Source organism: Cyclopterus lumpus, chromosome 15, assembly GCF_009769545.1.
Source record: "Cyclopterus lumpus isolate fCycLum1 chromosome 15, fCycLum1.pri, whole genome shotgun sequence".
Lineage (NCBI taxonomy): Eukaryota > Metazoa > Chordata > Actinopteri > Perciformes > Cyclopteridae > Cyclopterus > Cyclopterus lumpus.
Window position 1 is genome coordinate 8,170,876 of NC_046980.1, and position 15,152 is coordinate 8,186,027.

The following is a 15,152-nucleotide window of genomic DNA, read 5'->3' on the forward strand; positions in this document are numbered from 1 at the left end:
TAATGGCCTTTTCTTTTTTTTACTGGTCAAATATTCTACTCCTATTTTTAATTTTCGTGGTGTTGACATAAAGTGACAAGCAAACAAATTGAATTACACATTTTATGATGATTGTTACTTCTCTTCTGTTTAATTATTATTTGCCATTTTTTTATTCATATTTTTTTTTCATTAAGTCTTTGTTTCTATTTCTTTCTTTTTCAGTTTATTCACTTTTCACACTACTGTTGTTGTGTTTTCTCACACTCTTGAGTTCAATCATGTGAATGTGAGTCACAGGTGGAAGCTGGAGGAAGCCATCGCACCCTTCTATATGGCCAGGCAGTGCTGTTCCTACACTCCTACAGTGGCATGGTGAGTCATCTTGATATGATACGCATATAAATCACAAGGGGTGAGTCTTACTTTGCCAACAGTTTTATCAACTTTTTCAAAAGTATTTCTTCACATTCTTCACTTTTTGTTTATTTCACACCCAGTATCTCAGCTGCTTGTCCTCATCTCACGCTTCAACAGACAAGCTGGCTTTTGATGTCGGTTTGCAAGAGGATAAAGCAGGTATTTAGTCTTGGGCCTATTTTAACAAATCGACATTATAATATTTTTCATTCTTTATTCAAGATACTTGATTTTTATTTATTTTTTAACCACGCTATATATCATGTGGAACAGCAAACGTATTCTGTGTGTGTGGCTCAGGCGAGGCTTGTTGGTGGACTGTCCACCCAGCCTCCAGACAGAGGTCAGAAGGGGAGAAAGTGCGAGTTGGAGATGACCTCATACTAGTCAATGTATCCTCGGAAAGATATCTGGTGAGTCAGTAAAGAAGTAACATCTTTTACGGTTAGATGATCTATTAATCTGATGATACAATCAGAACCCTGAGTTTTGTGATTCGTTGCATTCTTAATAGTTGGCAATCTGTGTTTCCTCTGCCTCTGATGAAATGAGCATAGTTGATTATGATAACAGCCATTATAGTCGAACAATCAGAAGTTGTATTCATTCTTGATGAGACCATTTTTGTTTCTTCCCAGCACTTGTCCTTTGGCACTGCATTGGACAACAAAAGCTTGAGTGAAAGCCTGATTGTTAATGCAGCCTTCCAGCAGACTCTCTGGAGTGTTGCTCCCATTTGCTCTGGTGGTGGGGTTGCTCAAGGCAAGCTTGTTTCATTTCTTTTTTGTCTTCAAGCATATTGGGGGGAAAAAAACTCTCAATTTCTGAACAGATACAAATCTGTGTCCAAGAATCTTGATTGGTCCAAGTGGTATTCCAGCCACATGTAATGTCCCCTGATGTTGGCCATGAGTCCCAATCAGGTTGCAGACGTTCAAAAGCAGACATTTAAGGATGTGTGTTAGCACTCAGAACAAGAGCTGTACCTACAATCAATATGTAACATACCCTCTGCTATTTCGCTTATATTAGTTACACTTGTTTAGATACCAGTTGTTTCAAAGATGCAGTAAAAATGTCTCTTTCAGTGTATATGTTGTCTGTTGTGCTAATTCTAGGATACCTGAAGGGGGACGACACATTGCGGCTACTCCACAGCCATAGTGACGCATGTCTGACTATCCCGTCCACAGAGCAGGGAGAGGAACTGCAAAGGTCAGTTGAAAAGACCAGCCTCCTGTCGTGTCAGAGCACAAAACGCCATTTACATCTGTGGTCATGTTGACTTTTCTTAATTTAGGATAATGCATTATGAGACTGGATCAGTTTCCAGCCATGCCCGCTCTCTCTGGAGGCTGGAGATTCTGCGAGTTGTGTAAGTATACAGGGGATGTGATGATCTGCACACTTTCAGTTTTAAACAAAATATTGGAAAACTATAATAATAAAAATTAAAAGAGGCGCTAATTAGTCTATAAAAGAAAATAATGCAAAACCAACTAAAAGCCCAATGCTCTTGATATTCCTCAGTTGGAGTGGCAGACATGCCTGCTGGGGGCAGCCTTTCCGGCTCTGCCATGTGACTACTGGGCGGTACCTGGGCCTTACAGAGGAGAAAGGCCTGCATCTGGTCGACCGAGACAAGGCTGATATCAACACAACCTCCTTCTGCTTTCGATCATCAAAGGTCAGCAGTCATGTGAGAAATATCCTGCATTTTTACAGAAGACTTTATATGTATTATTTGAAAAACACCGTTTGTGATACATTCAACAAAAGATTACCGCCCACAGGAGAAGCTTGACACTGGCACGAAGACTCATATTGATGGCATGGGGATCCCAGAGATCAAATATGGAGACTCCATCTGTTATGTTCAGCATGTAGAGTCTGGGCTCTGGCTCACCTACCAAGCTATTGATGCCCAATCTACACGCATGGGATGGGCTCAGCGAAAGGTACGCTTTTAGATTACTTTGAGATGAAAAAATATGTATTGGCTTTCAAGAATGTTGAATGTGAAAATGTACTGAATTGCACTTAAATATAGTGAAAGACTCAATAGCAAATGATTGCAAATGATGTGTTTCCAGGCCATTTTGCACAGCGAGGGTCACATGGACGATGGGCTGACGCTGTCTCGTTGTCAGAGGGAAGAATCTCACACTGCCAGACTCATCCGGAGTGCTACTCTCCTCTTCACTCGCTTTATCAGGTACTGGATGCCAGGTCTAGATTCTCAGTTGGTGTAACAATGTCTCTAACCAGTGTGCTATCCACGGATCAATGAAGGTTATTGTTTCCCGTTGTTTAGCTGTCCGTGTTCCTACCACGCCGATAAATCAGCCGATGCTTTTTGCTGATTAATTGGTTTCAGTATATATATATCGGCTGATCTGTAATAGGAAGTTGCAGTACAGAAATGCCAAACAAGGTTTGAAGTAATTCAGAAACTTAAAAATATTGGGCAGGCTTCAAAGGACATAAAAATCCAGATGCGCACATTATATTTAAGTAAATTAAATGTCCTGCTTGGAGTATAAAAGTACTTCATCTATTTGTATCCATCTTTAGGAAACTGGAGAGTTTTAGACAACAAGGAAACCTCACATCTGTCAGCCTGCCAATGGAGAAAGTGACATGTAGTCTGCAGGATCTAATACACTATTTCCAGCCTCCATTGGAGGGCCTTGGCCATGAAGCGAAACAGAACAACATGACAGCACTGAAGAATCGGCAGAACATGTTTCAAGAAGAGGTAAATCTATGTGTGAATTATGTAATTGACCGTACATGTAATGTGTGTGTCACTGTTCCATACGTCTTCCCTCTTTTCTTCCCAGGGTGTGATAGATTTGGTCCTAGATTGTATTGACCGTCTACACCAATATAGTAGTGTCTCTCAGAGTGACAGAGGAGAAGAGTGGGTGCACATCCTCAACAATTTATACGAGTTACTGGGTGAGAATTAACACACATATTCTCAGTATAGATGGCTCAATAACACTTTTTCATTTTCATCTACTGACACAGATACCAAACAGATGCACTTTAGTCTTGTCAATAACCCATTTAAATGTATTTTACTAAGAATACCTCTCTTGTAAATGATCCATGAATTGCCAAAACTTGGTTTCAATTCTGCATTTTACATGAAATCAATGGTTGTGTTGTGTGATGGTGCCAAGTCTTGTGAATCCTGAACACTCTTCAAATAAAATCCTTCTTTTTCTCCTTCAGCTGCTCTGATCCGAGGAAACCGTCTGAGCTGTGCACATTTCTCAACTTCTCTCGACTGGCTGATTAGCAGGCTAGACCGTGTGGAGGCCTCTTGTGGTTGGTCAAACTTTTGTGCATGTCTTTAACGATCCTAATTTTAATTTGCAAAACATAAAGAAAATAAAAATATATTTCCCACGGTAATGAGCAATTGCATCCATATACAGGAGTCTTGGAGGTTCTACACTGTGTCTTAGTGGAAAGTCCTGAAGCACTCAACGTCATCAAAGAAGGACACATTCTTTCTATCATCTCTTTTCTAGACAAGCATGGATGCAACCACAAGGTAATGTTTTCTTTTTGTGTTTCAAATAAAAAAATCCTGAAAAGTCATTTTCATGCTTTACCAATAACGTGAAACACTTTTTTTTCTTCATTTATTCAGTTTATTTCTCAGGCACAGCGCATATTAATATCCATTACTGTAAATATTCAGTGTTAGTCGAGCTTCTGCTGGATGAAGTGCTGACAGGTTGTGTTCCAGGTGCTGGAGGTGCTATGCTCCCTGTGTGTGTGTCATGGTGTCGCTGTGCGATCCAATCAGAACCTCATCTGTGACAACCTGCTGCCAGGCAGAGACTTGCTGCTTCAAACACGTCTGGCTAATCAGGCCACAAGGTACGATATATATTGAATTTGTTCCTCAATACAACTAATCACTGTTCTATCTTTGAATTATTTGAATTATTTCAAAGATAGACATTAAAATTGTAGCGCATGGTGAGAGTGGTCGTCCTGAAACCACAAGGTAGACCGGCTCGATCCCTGTTCTCCCCATAGTTTGCATGTCAAAGTGTCCTTGAGCAAGTTGCTTCACAGCAGCTCACTGCTCCCCACTGTGGGATTAATAAAGGAGTATCAATAAAAAATAAAAATAAATACACTCCACGGCTATAAAGTAGAATGTGAATTTATTTAGTGGTGGTATTTTGCCTTTGCCGGCAGCAACGTTGTAAGTCAGTATTGTAAAAAAACTAGCCCATTGTGATTTGCCACGGCAGAGTGCTTTTTGAGCCGTATGCAAGCTTTCAAAGGAAGTGAAGATGCATTCAGAATATCCTGCATCAAAAGGGAAAAGCAGTCAATCAGTTTTAGTTAGAGTTTGTCTGCCTGTGTCATTTTCTATACTAAAAAAAACGCTTGTTGCCTCCAGGGAAGTGAAGAAGAATTTGGTTGTTAAATGAGTGTTGACAATCTGATCGAAGGTGCCTGATTCGACTGCCAATCTCACAGTCGAGTCATCCCAGTGATTGAAATATGTGACAATGGATTAAAGGATCATTTATCATCCATAAATAACAACACGGCTACTTCAGAATCAAATATTAAGATATGAAAAGGACATTCTCACATACATGCAGGCAGAGATTCTCTGCGTTAGAGTTACAGTAGATATCTGTTTTTATAAAGGTGCTTATTTACAAATAGTGTGTGTTGCATGAAGTGCATTTTCCATTATTCTATCCTCGCTTTTATTCACTCTTGGAGAATTACTGTGGGCTTTTCTTTTTCTCGCTCTTTTCATGCTAGAAGAGTGTTATTATTCAACTGTCGAGAGCTCATGTCTGTGGGTGAGGCTATATCTATAATTATGTCCACATCCTTGATACAAGAAATACTTGAGATTACTCTGCAGTGCAGCACTCGTGTCTTCTCCGACAGATTTGAGTTAATTGAAGAATTATTTGTGTTCTTCTGCAGAGTTTCTTCATTTGCTGCTCAAGTTGTTGTTTTTCTTCCAAAGTCCAAGCACAGATGTCTTTGTCTCAGCCTCTTCCCATGAGATTTTGGACAAGTTGTTTGCTGCCTGAAGTGTTATTGCTCACGTATTTAATCTTTGGACATTCTTCCTTCTTCTTTTTTTTTACCGTATCACATTTCATCTCTGAATATTTTGTCCGACTATACCAGTCGGATCTTAAAAGCATGCAGTTTCCATTTCCCTTTGAGCTTGTTTTTTTAAACTTTTACTCCATCTGCCCTTTCTTTCGTGGCAGCTGCCTTCTTTTATCTTGCTTTTCTCTATCAGCAGCCCATTTAGTTCCTCAGGCCTTATAGCTTATTTTGTTTCATATTCTTCACACCTGCTCAGTCAATTCCCCTGCTCCCCCTTCCTCCTCCAGCCATTTCTCATCCTATCACTTTTACTCCTTGTTCAACTAATCTAAATGCCTCATTAGTTCACCTGCTTTCCTTCTTTTCGTTAATTCCTTTTCTCTTTTCCATTTTCTCTTTCTTGTCCACTACAATAAGCCAGTTCATCCAAATGCCCCTTTTCCTATTCTTCTTTCTCTTTTTCCATTCTACTGATCCATTTTCATCCAATCTCTCATAGTTACACATTTCTCTCCTTGTCCTTCCCCCATATTCTCAATTCCCTCCGTCTCATTCCTCATGTCTTCACTGTCATGATAATTTTGTCAAGGGCAAGGTTAGTGTCACTATATAAACTGCCGTTTTTTCTCATTGTGTTGGCCAGATTGAATTCGAGAAACATATTGGTGATTTCTTCTTACACATACCACTCCATCTCATTGTTTTTCATACTCAGCTTCTAAATTGACTCAGGTAATTCTGCTTCAGTATTGATATTGGGTGGGCAAAGCAAGAGCCTGGTTCTTTATTTGTTCAATATATGGCAGTATGGTAAAAAAAAACATCAACCTGTTTATCATATAGTAGTCATCATATTGCTGTATACTTTTGGAGTTCTATTTATGTTTTGGAAATTAATATTGTACTAAAAACATTGTAATCAAACAATATACAACACAATCGTATCCAAAGAAATGCAGCACTATCGTATGTCTTTCCCCCCCCCTCATGTTTATCTTTTGGTATTCTCTGCACACCACAGCATGAGACCCAACATCTTTCTGGCTCTGGGCGAAGAATCAGCCCAGCATCGGAGGTGGTACTATGAGCTTGTTGTAGATCATGTCGACTCCTTCCTCACATCCGAGCCCACCCATCTGCGTGTTGGCTGGGCAAGCTCTGAGGGCTACCAGCCCAAGCCCACAGGAGGGGAAGGCTGGGGGGGCAATGGAGTGGGAGACGACCTCTACTCGTATGGCTTTGATGGGCTTCACCTCTGGTCAGGTGAGGATGAGATAAAAGAAGAGATGCATTATTTAGATGACAGAATGAGCAGAACTGGGGAACTCACTCACTAAAATGTGAATGTGATTATCTCAATCTTGTTTACTTTTGTCATGGTGCATAATCGTGAGCAGATGCAGGATTTCACTGACCCCTTGAGTTTAATTGATATCAAGGAATGCAATACATCTAAAGAGTATACACCAGCAGAAACGGTAAACAGAACAATGTTAAGAGACTGTAAACACATACAATAGACACAGCACACGTAAGTCCCGCCCACACCGGAGAGGAAAACAATGCATTGCTCTCCATTGGCTTTGCATTAAGTGAAGGTACCTGTCACTTTCGTCTGCTAGCAAACACAGAAAAATGCCTCAAAGCTGCTTTGTGGTGGGATCCACGACCAACAGAGCAAACAACCCAGAACAAATTGTTTGGTAAGCTGCAAAACCCCAACATGTAGAATACAGGCAGTAGGACTTGAGACATCAGCAGGAGGAATGGGTACACTGGGGGATTCTGACACCCAGCATGCTAAGTGGGCTGCACGTGCGTATCCAAACGTCTGTTTAAACTTTATTTCTGTAAATTACACCAAAGCATTTGGACAGTGTGTAACTTAAGTTTTAGTTGACTGCTGATACATCAGAAAACAATGCAGGATTGTTTGCAGGTGCCTTCATCTTACTCGTACATAGCTAACGTTAGCTCATTATAACGTTAGCATTATAAAATTAGCTAACGTTAGCCCGCTAGCTTCTCCCATTCATAACATACTAGTTTGAGTTATCAACTGCGCTTCTGGTAGACATACGGTGCTAAAATAACTATTTCCCATAATGACACATAATATGTTTAGCTAGCTAAAGGTATTTTGTGATGATTGTGATTGTTTTCCCCACTTCTCATCTATAATTTAGGGTGTGACATTAATTTCACAGGAAATATTTAAAGGAAAGAACTAAAAATGAGAAGTGACAGCACATCAGGTTTTGATTTCAAACCTGTACTCTTGTTAGTAAAGGTACCTTTTGAGACAAATTGTGTCTTGAGATGTTTCAAATTCATCTTGTGCATTTAATTTAGTGACATTTATTAAGCCTAATGAAAAAGGGCCAATACAGAAATTCCTGTGGTTTTGTTTAATACAGCATGGAAAATCCTAAAGTCTTATACATGTGCTGCTGCACTTAAATGATGTCACATTTTTAGTTGAGGAGAAAATAACAACCAACTTATATAAAAAATAAATCTGAACATGGATGACATCAAAGGCCGTGTCTCCTTAATCTCAGGCTGCGTGGGCCGCAGGGTGAGCTCTCCCTTCCCTCACCTGCTGAAAGAAGACGATGTGGTCAGCTGCTGCCTTGACATCAGAGCTACCTGCATCTCCTTCCGAGTCAACGGTCAGCCTGTGCAGGGCATGTTGGAGAACTTCAGTGCTTACGGACTTCTCTACCCCGTGGTCAGCTTCTCTGCAGGAGTCAAGTCAGTAGTGGAGATAGGTTCTTGCCTACATGGCTCAAAAGTTCATTTTGACTCAACCTTCTGTATTCAATACTATTTGTCATTTGTTTTTAGTGAGCAGCCAATCAATAGTAAAAAGTAGAAAAAAAGCACATTATTATTATGTATTTTTGTCTACATTCATGCTTTTGTCTTCCTTCTCCTTTTTCTGGAATTCAGGGTTCGTTTTCTGTTTGGGGGACAGCATGGAGAGTTTCGCTACCTGCCCCCACCAGGTTTTGCTTCGTGCTCTGACGCTCTGCTCCCGAGAGTCAAGCTGAAGTTGGAGCCATGTCAGAAATACATCTTGGATCGTGGAGAGGGGACACAAGAGCTCATTGGCCCCTTAGTACCTGTAACTCCATTGACCTTTACTCCCACACCAGTAGACATCAGCAAGGTAAAACAATGTGAATTATGTTGAAAGATACCAGATCAATGTAGTTTAGTTACCCTTACTGTACTAATATTACTCTCTATAGGTGGTATTGCCCCCACAACTTGAGGATATCAGAGAAAAAATGGCTGAGAATATCCATGAACTCTGGACAATGGATAGGATTGATCTTGGATGGACACATGGACCTGTAAGAAAAGAGAAACAACATCAATAATTGAATTAGATTGCATACAAGAAATTCCCTTGTCACACAGTATGTAAGAGAATAGTACCATCGAAACCTCGGCTATTGAAGCTTGTCCAGATCTCTTCGGTTTCAAATATCAGCTTTTTACTAATAGGTGAGAGATGAAGTTAAGCGGCATGATCAGTGTCTGGTGGAGTTCTCCAAGCTGTCGGACCAGGAGAAGAACCAAAACCTTCAAGTGACTCAGGACACCCTCAGGTGAGCCGTACACTATCTGCATCATACAATACACACAACTTTGAAGCTTTTTAAATTATACATGTCTTTGAGACTCATTTTCATGGTTTGTGAATGACTTTGTTTTCTTTTCTACTGGAGGACTCTCATTGCCCTTGGTTTCCACATTGGTTTGACTGATGACCACACGGAGGAGAGCGTCAAATACATGAGACTATCCAACAAGTATGTACAGATTTAAGTGCATTTTGTTTGGAGACCTTGTACATATGAAATAAACTTACTCATGTTCATTTTTTTTTTTAAATTCCCCATCACAGGTATGAGCAGCCCGGTGGCTATAGACCAGTCCCAGTAGACTCGAGCCAGGTTTTTCTGAGCCCAGCCCACGAGGAAGTGGTTAACTTGTTGGCAGAGAATGATCACAATGTATGGGCCAGAGAGCGCATCAAGCAGGGATGGACCTATGGAGCCCAACAGGTTTATGTTCTGTGCTGAATTACTGCATTAGTCAGAATTGCATTGCATTTACTTAATCAAATGAGACTTCTAGTTTAAGGATAGGATCAAGACTATAATATATGCAATAATATTCCCTGCACATTGCCTCCCAGTGGCAACATAATGATGCACATAGTAACAGCACACGCTGACAATAACAACATGTAGTTGCCAATTTTTGCTCTTTGCATCTGTACTTTTAGGACGTGAAAGTGAAGCGTAGCCCGTATCTCGTGCCCTACAGCCTCCTTGATGAAAGGAGGAGGAGAGTGGGAAGGGAGAGTGTCAGAGAGGCTGTCTGTACGCTGCTGGTTTACGGTTACAGCTTGGAGCCTCTCAACCAGGAACGGAGTACGTTTCAAAGCCCTGTCATCAATCTTATCCGTCAAAGCTCAGTTCATTTCACTTGTGTTTATTGTAACCATCAGAAGATAATGCATATTAGTTCAATTAAGATTAGGCTCTGTTTGTTATCAACTACATGAATATGAGTCTTACCATTTTACAGAATACTCACAATACTACACAATCTGTCAACGTTGTATGATGAAGATGACAGCTGTATTTAATGGGAACTGAATGAAAATCAGTTATTATTTAAGCAGATAACCATGTTTTGTTTTCTGTTTCTTTGGTTCACAGCCACATTATCAATCGCATGTCTCTTCTCTACCGAGAAGTGCAGAGTGTTTCGACCAGATAAATCATACTCTGTGACCCGGGGGAAGTGGTACTTTGAACTTGAAATAGTGACCGCTGGGAATATGCGAGTGGGCTGGGCCCGACCAGGCTGCACCCCGGATAAAGAGCTCGGCTCAGATAACCAGGCATTCGTCTTCGATGGATTTGAGGTGGGAAATAAAATGTGATAGTTCTCAAAATGAACACATGACAAAAGTTATTGTTAAAAGAACAACACATCCAATCCACGTTTTCTTTTTGTCATAATAACATATGGCTTTATGTTCCCACAGTTTTAAGTGTCTTGACTTACTCTCATAGTATACAGAATTATAGTATAATACAAATATTATAAAAAGTCCAAATCTGTTGAAAAACTGCTGTGATTTGGCTGTACCATCATCAATGATGTCAGAGGATGTTTAGTGTAGCAGACGGAGACGGAACTGGTTCCTTATGCTGGTCTGTAAAATAGCTATTTAATGAGAGGAATTTAAGTTAAGCATTAAAAAGTGGAACAGAACAGCTAACTTCAACAGGAACTATCATCTGAATTTAACTTGTTGCTTGACCAAAAACATGCAGCCGTAATTAAGATGTGAAACGGGTTCTCTGTTCGATGCACGTACTATATCTCATAAACGCCTGAAAGGAATTGGACTTAAGAATTAACTGATTAGAATTGGATGCCCGAAGGTTACTGTGATCTCACAAAACACCTTTTTGGCCGTAACTCAATAATTAATGCTCTCATGACACTTTGTCTCACAAATGTCAAATGGTATAAAATGATGAAGTGATGACATTTTGGACAGATAACCTTGACGCAGTAATTCTTCTTCTTTCTAACTCCTTTTCTTCCTTTTGCTTTCAGGCTCAGTGGTACCATCAGGGCGTTGAGCCCCTGGGACGGCGGTGGCAGAGCGGCGATGTGGCGGGCTGCTTGGTGGACGTGGCTGAACGCACCATGATTGTCACGCTTAATGGGGAGGTGCTGTTTAATGAAAGAGGATCAGAGCTGGCTGCCAAGGACTTTGATATTAGAGACGGTCTGGAAGAGTTTTACATATTTGTTTTACTTTATAAACTGTTTATTTATTTGAAAGATTAAGCATTGTTTTTTAGTGTGGCAGTACTATCCCTTTCTTTATCTGACTAAAGTATTTTCTTTCTTGTCTCTATATTGCACAGGCCTGTTGCCTGTAGTCAGTGTGGGGGTGAACCAGGTGGGAAGGCTGAACCTGGGCCACCAAGTGAGCTCTCTGCAGTACTTTACTGTGTGTGGCTTGCAGGAGGGATATGAACCCTTTGCTGTCAACATGGCCAGAGACCCAGCCCTGTGGATGAGTTGGAAACAGCCTCAGTTTACCTCCATACAGCCTGATGATCAAAACCTACAGGTTAGTTTACCAGTCTACTGGCTTTCTTTTACCTAGCAGCTGATATTAAATGTCTTCTCAAGCATGACCTATGGTGCAGTGGCTCTCTGGGACCCAGGGTCGCTTATAGCGCTGGTTAATTGACAGCACTGATCCTGAAATTCTTGTTCAAATCTTCTTCAAGGTCACCAGAGTCAGTGGCTCAAAGGATTCCTTATCCAGTCTGAGGGTTTCTCAGCGGTTGTTTGCACACCAAGGTGGAGGCAGTGAGATGGGCTTTTACCGGCTCAGCATGTCCATCGAGTGTGAAGCCGTCCTCACTAGCCCTGCTGGCGGCGTGCTTCCTGTGGCCTCCAGCTCTCTCTCGCCAGGTTAAGATGATATTATATCATATCCTATCATAAACAGTGTGTTCAAGTCAGCCACAAAGAACTTGAGATGACTTGACCAAGGACCACAATGAGGACTTTGGTTCACCATGAGCTCAATAAACAAATTACATTACCTCTGATGCAGCATGTAAAACTTACGTATATGTAAGTTTTACATGCTGCATCAGGGGTAATGCCATAAGGTCATAGCTATAGCTATTAAGAGATGAAAAGGGAGTGAAATACTTAGTGTGAGATATTCTACCATTATGACCTTGATGTGTTGTTCTGTTTAAGCTCCCCGGGGTCGTGCTGTAATTAATTCCCATTGTCCTTTTAGGAAGGAAAGAGCAGGAGGAGGTGGACTCTGACTTTGAAGTGCTGATGAAGTCAGCCCACAGCTTTGCCGGCTCAAGAGATGAGCTCAACCATAAGGATCATAGTCACGACAAAACATCAAGATTGAAACAACGGTAGGTTGTAGAAAAACTCAAACTGGGATAATATGCAATGACATTATTATACTTTAGAAAATGGAAGAGTAAACATGAATATTTGAGTCAATAGTGTTACACACACAATATAATAATGTAACAGTTATATTACAATGTTTTGTATTGTATACATGTCCATATTTGTCTGCTAGGTGATTTAAAATGACAAAAGGATGGCTATGACTGAAGTTTTCCCAAATGAAATGACAGAAAACAGGAAACGAAGGGGAGCAGACCGTCTCTCCGTCTCACCACAGTCACAATTAATCTGCAAAGTTATTTGTGTGGCGTATAAATTAATGTTTCTTTTCTGCAAGGTTCATGCTTAAGAGGACAAAACCAGAGCTAGTCGGCAGCAACTCATCTGCACGTCTTCTAGAAGATGTCGTAGTCGATAAGGATAACTATGATCACCTTCTCCAGAGCTCCAGAGTAAGGCTTTCATTTTCTTATCATCTTATTATAACTAGCCACAGAACAGAACATACAAATGCAAGGCTAATAAGAAAACCAGATGTCATCTACTTTTATTTCTGAATAATGAAAACATTATTCAGAATAATGTGGATAGATAATGATAGAAAAGACTGAATGTATTTGGACACTCTGCTGCCTCAGAGTGCACTAAAATGAAACAAATTGCACTGCAGGGCTTATGCACATGCATTGTGGAACTCATCAGCCTCTGGTTGGTCGATGTAATTACCAGCCACAATAAAAAAATAAATAATAATAATGCAAAATGGAAAACGCCAAACAATGACACCAGCTGCCCTCTCTGTTTCAGTATCACTACTCTGTGAGGGTTCTTCCAGGCCAGCAGCCATTTAATGTGTGGGCAGGCTGGGTGACCTCTGACTTTCATCAACACGACATGACCTTTGACCCTGACGGCATCCTCACTGTGACCGTCACCCTTGGAGACGACAGCGGAAAAGTCCAGGAAAGGTTAGTAAACAGCAAGATCGTTTATATTGTCAGTATCGTTGACTTTGCCAAGATTCTTTCTCAATTTAATACTTATTGCCGTCAGAGATGATGATGCTTTTTAATTATAGACTGAAATTATATTTACTGTATTACTGGAATACCTTACTGTATTAATTATTACTAAACTTCAATGCTATTAAATCTCAGGATTCCATCATTTTATTTTGAGTTTTCATGACAAATTATCGCCAAACTGCCAATTAAACGCATTCCTTTCATTTTGCACAGTGTGAAGCGGTGTAACTGTTACATGGTGTGTGCTGGAGAGGCAACAGGCCTGTCGCAGAGTCGCAGAAGTACAGGTTTGGAAATTGGCTGTTTAATTGACACAGCGACTGGGCTGCTCACCTTCACCTCCAGTGGAGTGGAGATGACCACCTTCTACCAAGTAGGTCACACAGAGATCTATTTCATTTCTTTACACTTATTAATATTTTCTTCTCTTCGGTATTTAAAAAAAAAAATTAAGTACATTTATGTCTAAATTCAATACACATAAAAACCTTACTTTTAGCTGTGTCTGTTACAATTGAGAATAAGTAATTATCGTGAGCAATGTTTAAACTTGGAGCATTGCATTATTTAACTGAGGTAGTATTGTTCTATCTTATCAGGTTGAAGCCAGTACAAAGCTGTTTCCGGCTGTTTTTGTCAAGCCCACTACGAGCAACATGTTTCAGTTTGAGATGGGACGCATGAAGGTAAAAAATCTCTATTTTTAATCTTGTCAAATACATCAGAAAGACGTGTTTTTAGAAAAGGGCAACATCATTAATATATTTGATTGAAACAGTAATTAATTAGGTTGCAGCTTTGCTTTCAATCCGTGTTCCAATCAGTTTTATTCTTTAAAAATGTTTAGTAGTTACATCTTTTTCTGTATTTCTCTTCCTCTCGATCCAGAATGTGATGCCACTGTCAGCAGGTTTGCTTCACAGCCAAAGAAGAAATGCAACCCCTCAGTGTCTTCCAAGGCTTCAGGTCCAACATCTGAACCCGGTTTCTTGGATCAGAGTACCAGACCGGGCATTAAAGGTGACGGTGGATCGGCCAGATGAGCGCCACGGCTGGAGAGTCCAATGCCATGAGCCCCTACAAGTCATGACCCTTCATATTCCTGATGAAAACAGGTTAAATAGTGGGAATAAATGTGTTTTTGGAATTGGGCTTGCAGACTTCATGTGCACAGGAAGTAATGCATGTGTTGTTTATATTGATCACCCAGCATGCTTCTTGTTCCACATTGATCTGCAAGCACCAGATATCACCTATAACTTTAATTTCATCATGGGCAAGCAACAACACTAAAATTGTCATTACCTTTTGATTACATCCTTCAAGGTCTGTTAACATTTTGGAGCTGTCGGAACTTGATGACCTCTTGACCTTTCACCACCACACTCTCCTTCTCTACTGCTCTTTGTGCGCCCTTGGAAACACCAGAGTTTGCCACGCCCTCTGCAGTCACGTGGACCAATCCCAGATCCTTCATGCCATTCAGAATCCCCACCTCCCTGGCCCCCTTCGCTCTGCATTTTATCAGCTCCTCACTCAGGTAATTGCTGGTTGTAGTTCATGGTTTTCTTTCGGTAATTTATTCATAAACAACATGATAAGGAAACTTTG

The 15,152-nt window shown here is 40.5% G+C and overlaps 1 protein-coding gene across 1 annotated transcript in view; it reads left to right on the forward strand.

The window, feature by feature from the left end:
• ryr2b (ryanodine receptor 2b (cardiac)) overlaps positions 1 to 15,152 on the forward strand; it is a 55,673-nt gene that overhangs the window by 3,147 nt on the left and 37,374 nt on the right. Inside the window, exons 4-36 of the mRNA XM_034552487.1 lie at positions 274 to 354; positions 480 to 558; positions 700 to 812; positions 1,038 to 1,161; positions 1,518 to 1,614; positions 1,700 to 1,774; positions 1,930 to 2,086; positions 2,193 to 2,357; positions 2,493 to 2,614; positions 2,974 to 3,157; positions 3,243 to 3,360; positions 3,640 to 3,735; positions 3,846 to 3,964; positions 4,163 to 4,296; positions 6,536 to 6,777; positions 8,076 to 8,268; positions 8,467 to 8,686; positions 8,769 to 8,873; positions 9,028 to 9,131; positions 9,252 to 9,335; positions 9,431 to 9,590; positions 9,815 to 9,962; positions 10,254 to 10,462; positions 11,167 to 11,341; positions 11,484 to 11,692; positions 11,856 to 12,027; positions 12,383 to 12,515; positions 12,854 to 12,968; positions 13,324 to 13,484; positions 13,755 to 13,914; positions 14,141 to 14,227; positions 14,430 to 14,656; positions 14,868 to 15,081. Coding sequence (XP_034408378.1) covers positions 274 to 354; positions 480 to 558; positions 700 to 812; positions 1,038 to 1,161; positions 1,518 to 1,614; positions 1,700 to 1,774; positions 1,930 to 2,086; positions 2,193 to 2,357; positions 2,493 to 2,614; positions 2,974 to 3,157; positions 3,243 to 3,360; positions 3,640 to 3,735; positions 3,846 to 3,964; positions 4,163 to 4,296; positions 6,536 to 6,777; positions 8,076 to 8,268; positions 8,467 to 8,686; positions 8,769 to 8,873; positions 9,028 to 9,131; positions 9,252 to 9,335; positions 9,431 to 9,590; positions 9,815 to 9,962; positions 10,254 to 10,462; positions 11,167 to 11,341; positions 11,484 to 11,692; positions 11,856 to 12,027; positions 12,383 to 12,515; positions 12,854 to 12,968; positions 13,324 to 13,484; positions 13,755 to 13,914; positions 14,141 to 14,227; positions 14,430 to 14,656; positions 14,868 to 15,081 — 4,782 coding nt within the window. The remainder of the gene's footprint in view (positions 1 to 273; positions 355 to 479; positions 559 to 699; positions 813 to 1,037; positions 1,162 to 1,517; positions 1,615 to 1,699; positions 1,775 to 1,929; positions 2,087 to 2,192; positions 2,358 to 2,492; positions 2,615 to 2,973; positions 3,158 to 3,242; positions 3,361 to 3,639; positions 3,736 to 3,845; positions 3,965 to 4,162; positions 4,297 to 6,535; positions 6,778 to 8,075; positions 8,269 to 8,466; positions 8,687 to 8,768; positions 8,874 to 9,027; positions 9,132 to 9,251; positions 9,336 to 9,430; positions 9,591 to 9,814; positions 9,963 to 10,253; positions 10,463 to 11,166; positions 11,342 to 11,483; positions 11,693 to 11,855; positions 12,028 to 12,382; positions 12,516 to 12,853; positions 12,969 to 13,323; positions 13,485 to 13,754; positions 13,915 to 14,140; positions 14,228 to 14,429; positions 14,657 to 14,867; positions 15,082 to 15,152) is intronic.